The sequence below is a fragment of the Mustela lutreola genome, chromosome 1 (genome assembly GCF_030435805.1).
Source record: "Mustela lutreola isolate mMusLut2 chromosome 1, mMusLut2.pri, whole genome shotgun sequence".
NCBI classification, from domain to species: Eukaryota; Metazoa; Chordata; class Mammalia; order Carnivora; family Mustelidae; genus Mustela; species Mustela lutreola.
In genome coordinates, this window is record NC_081290.1 from 277862516 (window position 1) to 277871073 (window position 8558).

Genomic DNA, 8558 nt, shown 5'->3' on the forward strand with positions numbered 1-8558 from the left:
TTATTCATTCCTTATCTAGCAGCCTGTATCTCCCACTCCCCTTCCCCTATTTTGCATGTCTCTGCACACCCCTCCTCTCTGGAAACCATTAGTTTGTTCTTTGTATTTGTGGGTCTGTTTCTTCTTTTTATTTGTTAATTTGTTCATTTGTTTTTTAGATCCCACATACAAGTGAAATTATATGGTATTTTTCTTTCTCTGACTGACATTTCACTTAGCATTATACCATCTAGGTCCATCCATGTTGTTGTAAGTGGCAAAATCCCATCCTCTTTTACAGATGAGTAATATAATGAAATATTTCTCTTTCAGTGGGTACCTGGGTTGCTTCCATGCTTTGGCTGTTGTAAATAATACTGCAACAAACATTTTATTTTGATGAAGTGCCATACTGTTTCACAAAGTGGTTGCACCAATTTACCTTCCCACTAACAGTGTGTGAGTGAACCTTTTCCTCCACATTCTTGCCAACACTGTTTTTTCCTGTCTTTTTGATTTTAGACATTATGACAGGTGTAAAGTGGTGTGGTGTTGTGGAAAAAAAAAAGACAAATAAGTCAATGTAATGGAATAGAGAGCCCAGAAATAGACCTCCATTCATGTAGTCAATTGACCTTTGACAAAGGAACAAAAGCAATTCAATGAAACAAAGATATTCTTTTCAACAAATGGTGCTGGAACAAGTGGATATCCACATGCAAAACTGAATCTAGAAACAGAACTTACTTACAGTCTTCACAAAAATTAAGTTATAGACCAAAGTGTAAAATGCAAAATATAAAATTCCTAGAAAATAACACAAGAAAAATAACTTAGATGATCTTGGGCATGGGGATGACTCTGTGGAGACAACACTAAAGGCACAATTCACAAAAGAAATAATAAACTAGATTTCATTAATACCAGAAACTTTTGCTCTGTGAAAATGTCAAGAGAATGGGAGAACAATCCTCAAACTGAGAGAAAATACTTGCAAGTGACACATCTGGCAAAAACAAAACAAAACAAAACAAAAAACTGTTATGCCAAACATACAAGGGACTCTTAAAACTTAATAAGAAAACAACTCAATTTTAAAATGGACCAGAGCTTTAACAGACACCTCACCAAAGACAATAATACAGGGGCTCCTGAGTGGCTCAGTTGGTTAAGTGTCCAACTCTTGATTTCAGCTCAAGTCATGATCTCATGTTTGTGAGATTGAGCCCCAATGCTGCTCGGAGTCTGCTTAAGGTTCTCTCCCTCCCTCTCCCTCTACCCCTGGCCACCACTCTCCCTCTCTTTAAAAAAAAATAGAAGAAGATAATACAGATGGCAAATAAGTGCTTTAAAAGATGATACATATCCTATGTCATCAGGGAAATGCAAATTAAAACATCAATAGATTTCACTATACACCTATTAAAAATCGCCCAAATACAGAACATTGACAACATCAGTGATGGTGCGGCAACAAGAACTTTCATCCATTGCTGGCTAACATACAAAATGGGGGAGCCACTTTGGAAGACAGTATAGAGGTTTGTTAAAAAACTAAAAATACAAAAAAAAAATTAAACATACTCTTTCCATGTCATGCAGCAATCTTTATTATTGGTGTTTACCCAAATGAGTTGAAAACTTGTGTTCACACAAAAACTTGCACATGAACCATGAGAGGCTATGGACTCTGAAAAACAATCTGAGGGGTTTGAAGTGGTGGGGGGGTGGGAGGTTGGGGGAACCAGGTGGTGGGTATTAGAGAGGGCACGGATTGCATGGAGCACTGGGTGTGGTGCAAAAACAAGGAATACTGTTATGCTGAAAAAAAAATGAAATTAGGGGTTTGGGAGAAGGGGATGGAATTATGGACATTGGGGAGGGTATGTGCTTTGGTGAGTGCTGTGAAGTGTGTAAACCTGGTGATTCACAGACCTGTACCCCTGGGGATAAAAATATATGTTTATAAAAAATAAAAAATTATAAAATGAAAAAAAAACATGCACATGCATGTTACAGTAACTTCATGCTTACTTGCCAAAACTGGAAGCAAACAAGATGTCCTTCATTAGTTTAATGGATAAATAAACTGTGGCATCATTATTCAGCACTAAAAAGAAATGCACTATGAAGCCATGGAAAGATATGTAGGAACTTTAAATGTGTCGTACTACATGACAGAAGCCAATATGAAAAGCCTATGTACTGTATGATTCCAACTATATGAGATTCTGGTAAAGACAGAACTATGGAGGCACAAAAAGATCAGTAACTGCCAGGGACTTGGGGAGAGAAGAGTGACTAGGCAGACCACAGGTCATTTTTAGAGCAGTGAAAATACTCTGTATGATACTATAATGATGGATACAATCCATTATATATTTGTCCAAAGCCATAATATATTACACCAAGAAAGAGCCCTAAGATAAGCTATGGAATTTAGGTGATTCTATTCTTTATCTTTTTTTTTTAAATTTATTTATTTTCAGCATAACAGTATCATTATTTTTTCACCACACCCAGTGCTCCATGCAATCCGTGCCCTCTATAATACCCATCACCTGGTACCCTGACCTCCCACCCCCCCCCCCGCCACTTCAAACCCCTCAGATTGTTTTTCAGAGTCCATAGTCTCTCATGATTCACCTCCCATTCCAATTTACCCCAACCTCCCTCTCTCTAACTCCCCATGTCCTCCATGCTTTTTGTTATGCTCCACAAATAAGTGAAACCATATGATAACAAAGAGGCAACCCACGGAATGGGAGAAGATATTTGCAAATGACAGTACAGACAAAAGGTTGATATCCAGGATCTATAATGAACTCCTCAAACTCAACACACACAAAACAGACAATCATATCAAAAAATGGGCAGAAGATATGGACAGACACTTCTCCAATAAAGACATACAAATGGCTATCAGACACATGAAAAAATGTCCATCATCACTAGCCATCAGGGAGATTCAAATTAAAACTACACTGAGATATCACCTTACACCAGTTAGAATGGCCAAACTTAACAAAACAGGAAACAAGTGGGTACGAGAAGAATAAATGAAAGAAGATGGGATTGGGAGGGAGACAAACCATAAGTGACTCTTAATCTCACAAAACAAACTGAGGGTTGCTGGGGGGAGGGGGTTTGGGAGAAGGGGGTGGTATTATGGACATTGGGGAGGGTATGTGTTTTGGTGAGTGCTGTGAAGTGTGTAAACCTGGTGATTCACAGACCTGTACCCCTGGGGATAAAAATATATGTTTATAAAAAATAAAAAATTATATTAAAAAAAAAACATGAAACAACATGTGTTGGTGCAGCCTCTTCGGAGATTCCTCAAGAAATTAAAAATAGAACTTCCCTATGACCCTGCCATTGCACTCCTGGGTATTTACCCCAAAGATACAGATGAAGTGAAAAGAAGGGCCATCTGTACCCCAATGTTTATAGCAGCAATGGCCACGGTTGCCAAACTATGGAAAGAACCAAGATGCCCTTCAACGGACGAATGGATAAGGAAGATGTGGTCCATATACACTATGGAGTATTATGCCTCCATCAGAAAGGATGAATACCCAACTTTTGTAGCAACATGGATGGGACTGGAAGAGATTATGCTGAGTGAAATAAGTCAAGCAGAGAGAGTCAATTATCATATTCTTTATCTTTTTGAAAATTATAATGTGAACATGTTGATTCTGCACAATGAATCAGTCAAGACAGAAGTATTAATTCCTTTCGATCTGATCTGTATCACTCAATAAAATGTGACAAAAAAAGTACATACTCTCATTAAAGGTACATGGCACTTCTATTCAGAATCTTAAAACAATTTCTCAGTGAAATAAATAATTATAATTAGATATAACTTTATATTTAATATTTCAATTAACTACTTAAATTATTTTTGTAAAAAACTAGCCAGACTCCATTTGCCTCTGACAAATTTCTCACTGCAAGTGCCTATGTGCCTACATGGACCACATACATGTGCTTTGTTCATGGGCTTGCTTGGGCTCCTACTTGACATATATGTTTGCACTGACATGTGACAGAGAAAAAGTAAGTGTAACAAGTGAATGAATCAAATATTATTAGTCAGATTTGACAGTGGGTTCCCAAATTTCTGATGCTTCCCATTAGCCATCCTCATTCAGGTATATTTCTGAATTTTTTTTTATCAGACAATTAAAGTTTTGAAGAGGTAACGATGTTACTTCAGAAATTTAAATGCAGCATGGGACTTAAAAAGTAGTTCACTGCATGTGGAAAGTCTGAGTGGAATTAAACAAAGTTATTATGCATACTATAATGTTAAATTGCCAATCCTATAGAAAAATTTGCTTTTTTCCAACACCTTCTTGAATGCACACTTGACCTCTTTGTTCCTCAGGCTGTAGACCACAGGGTTCAGCATTGGGATGACCATAGAATAAAACACAGCTGCCATTTTGTCTGTGTCCATGGAATGCCTGGAGCTGGGCTGTAAGTACATGAAAATGACTGTCCCATAAAAGATGGACACTGTAGTGAGGTGGGAAGCACAGGTGGATAAAGCCTTTTGGTGCCCTTGAGCTGACTGCATCTTCAAGATGGTTATAAATATGAATAGGTAGGAAATCAATATAATCAGAAGAGCAAAAAGGGCATTAAAGCTTGACATAAAAACAAGAACCACCTCACTAACATGTTTCTCAGAGCAAGAGAGAGCCATGACTGCTGGAACATCACAGAAAAAGTGATGGATCAGATTGGAATCACATAAAGACAGACTGAATATGTCCCCAACATGGAAGGAGGCATTTAGGAAACCACAGATGTAGGAGCCTATGGCCAGACGAGCACACACACCTGTTGTCATGATGGTAGTGTAATGGAGGGGTTTGCACACAGCTGCGTAGCGGTCATAGGCCATTGAGGCTAAAAGATAATTTTCCACAGTGGCAAAGGCTACGAAAAAGAACATCTGAGCAGCACATGCATTGTAGGAGATGATCTTGTCTCCTATAAGTAATCCAGCCATGACCTTGGGAGTGACAGCTGTAGAATAACAAAAGTCCACCAGAGACAGGTTACTGAGGAAGAAGTACATGGGAGTGTGGAGATGAGAGTCCAACAGAATCAACACCATCATCCCCAAGTTTCCAATCACATTGATGAGGTAAATGAGAGTAAACATAATAAAGAGGGGGATCTGTAGCTCTGGGGCATTGGTTAGTCCCAGCAGGATGAACTGTGTCCCTTCTGTGTGGTTATCCATCAATGCTATTTGGGAATTATGAGATATCCTGTAGCAATGAGAAATAAAGGAGATAAGTAAAAAAAAAAAAAAAAAAGAAAGAAAGAAATTCTAGTAAAACTGAAATGCATAAGTACCATGTGCATTATTTCATTAATAATTTGTACTTCAAAATGATCCTGGTCTAATGTGAATGGCCTTACATATAAATCTGTGTGTGTGTGTGTGTTTGCATACAGTGAATAGTATTATTATTTTTATTTTACCATTAAAGGAATTAAGGATTTGAAAAGTTATATGATATTTTACAATTATGTCGCTAATATGGAGATGATTCAAGTTTGAAATTCAGTTTTGACTTAATCAGAATCTGTGCCTTTAGGCCCCTCACAGACAGCATATATAAAGGTACCAGTGATAGTAAGGATGAGATTATAGGACAAAGTTTACACTGCAGTTCAATCTTGCTAATTCATTTAGTTCCTTGTGTAGCTTAAAGTGGAGTCGCTTCACCATTAGCCACCTGCTGGAACATGACCCAGATCCTTGCCAATGTGACTGGGTCCAGTCAGATCCTGTGAGAAAACACGAGATGGAGGGCAAGAGTCTTCCTGGGCCAACACCCAGAATAAACATGGGAGGATCCCTCAAGTGTTTTCCAGTCATCCTTTAGATAGATCTGATAAGTGTGGAAAATCCTTAACTTGTTCTTGTCATTTAGAGCTAAGAGATATTGTCATTTAAAGCTAAGAGATTATCCTTATAGTTCACTTGTCTCACTTGATTGCCTGAGCATAAATCACATCTCACACATAGCCCATGCCCTGCACATACATCTAGATTCTGTTTGTAATTGGATTTTGTGGAAAGTACAAAAGAAGTGATTATAAGAAATAAAGTGGTCTACTGATCATCAGTCAGTAGTCACCCCATCACTTCAGCTCCTCCAATCACCAGGATCCCCACATCGTGAAGGTGACAGCCCCCCACCTTTCTTTTACCTCCAATGAGAGATGAACTGACAGTGAACAAAAAAAAATTATTATGTACTCAAACAGAGTGTTATCCATCTTATTTTTTTATAGGGAAGTAGCATCATGCTTCACAAGTATCACTAAAACCCCTACTAATGGAAGTTTTGACACTTACACTCCAGCTTCAACTTACTGTTTTTGAAAAAATGTTCAAAACATCTATTTCTTGTTCAAACCCATGTTGTTCAAGAGTTAACTGTATATAAACATTATGTAAATATTTTAAATATTTATATATATTTAAATATTTTAAATATTTATATATATATAAAGTACATATAAATTATATAATTATTATGACTGGCAATATGTTCTGTTCAATAAATATTATTGAAATTAAAAAAACATCTATTTCTCAGCTCAAACAACTGATAGTACATATAGTTCTTTTGTCATGAATTATGTTTTTTTCACTAACAGTGTATATAGAATATAGTAGCTTACCTTGCTCCTTGAAGAGAAGGACCAGGCAACCCTGAATAGTGAGTGTGCAATGAGAAATTCATCCATAAAATAACCCATAAATAATGTAAAGAAGCTATATCTTAAGTATGGTCAGAAGTATCCACGTTCTCTAAGGCAGGAAAAGATGGATGAAAACACACAAAGGACACAGGAACCTGGGCTCAAGTTCCAAATCTGCCATTAATTCCTACTGTGCTCTTGGAGGAGTCACTTACCTTCTCCTTATTTGTAAGATAAATATAGTAAAAATACTTCTTCCACATATTTTACAGAATTCTGTCTATAAATAGCAAATAAGGCAAAGTCTACAAAATAACTCAGTAGGGGGTTGCCATTTTAAAGCCACTCAATACAACTTTTATCTTGAGGTGAATTCCTTGGCCATGGTAGCAGGCTCAAAGGAATTCCTCAGGTAGGGAGGAAACCCGAGTGTCATGATGACTATTAACATTCAGATGAATGTATGATGATCACAGAGCCCAGTGTGCAATCTAGTCTTTCTAAAATGATCTCATGTGGACAGTTGTTGCTATTTCAGAGGCTAATATAGGGCATCTGGAGTGAGATAGAGAGAGATGGGGCTCAAGGGATGGTCCCTTGAGAGCATCTGCAGCTCCTCATCACACCTAATTACAGAAGAAGCAATTAAACTACCAATGGGAACCTAGCTACATGTATTGAATGGACATGCACAGTTGTCATCACCTGTTGGTGTTTCTTTTTTTTTCCCTAAATATGTGATTTAGCTATTATTCAGCCTAGGCAGGGTCATATGGGAATATTTTGTACTAGCTTTGAAATTTTTCTGTAATTCTGAAAAAATTATAAAATTAAATAACTAAATAATTAGGGGCATCTGAGTGGTACAGTCAGTGAACCAACTCTTGGTTCCATCTCAGGTCGTGATCCCAGGGTCATGGGATTGAGTCCCTCATCAGGCTTGCACTTAGTGTGAGTCTACTTGAGATTCCCTCTCCCTCTCCCTCTGCCCCTCCCACTTGTGCTCTTTCTTTCTCCCTAAAATAAATAAATAAAATCCTTTAAAAATAAAATTAATTAAATTTCAATAAAAGAAACATCCCTATAAAGACAGAAGGGAGTCTTTTGATACACTACACTGTCCCACAAAAAGTATGAACAGACACATGGAAAAATGTTCATCATCACTAGCCACCAGGGAGATTCTATCAAAACCACATTGAGATACCACCTTACACCAGTTAGAATGGCCAAAATTAACAAGACAGTAAACAACATGTGTTGGAGAGGATGTGGAGAAAGGGGAATCCTCTCACACTGTTAGTGGGAATGCAAGTTGATGCAGTCACTTTGGAAAACAGCGTGGAGATTCCTTAAGAAATTAAAAATAGAGCTTCTCTATGACCCTGCAATTGCACTACCCCAAACATACAAATGTAGTGAAAAGAAGGGCCATCTTTACCCCAATGTTCATAGGAGCAATGGCCATAGTTGCCAAACTGTGGAAAGAACCAAGATGCCCTTCAATGCATGAATGGATAAGGAAGATGTGGTCCATATATTCTATGGAGTATTATGCCTCCATCAGAAAGGATGAATATCCAGCTTTTGAGTCAACATGGACAGGACTAGAAGAGATTATGCTGAGTGAAATAAATCAAGGAGAGAGAGTCAATTATCATATGGTTTCACTTACTCGTGGAGCATAAGAAATAACATGGAGGACATGGGGAGATGGAGAGGAGAAGGGAGTTGGGGGAAATTGGAGGGTGGTACGAACCATGAGACACTGTGGGCTCTGAAAAACATTCTAAGGGTTTTGGAGGAGATTGGTGTGGGAAGTTGGGTGAGCCTCGTGG

At 37.8% G+C, this 8558-nt stretch overlaps 1 protein-coding gene across 1 annotated transcript; it reads right to left on the reverse strand.

Moving 5' to 3' along the window:
- Positions 1-4296: 4296 nt before the first annotated feature.
- On the reverse strand, positions 4297-5245 carry LOC131822688 (olfactory receptor 5B2-like). Its single transcript, XM_059158977.1, is given in 2 exon segments — positions 4297-4329; positions 4331-5245. Coding segments are annotated over 2 exon segments (945 nt in total). The 5' UTR covers positions 5243-5245.
- Positions 5246-8558: the final 3313 nt, after the last annotated feature.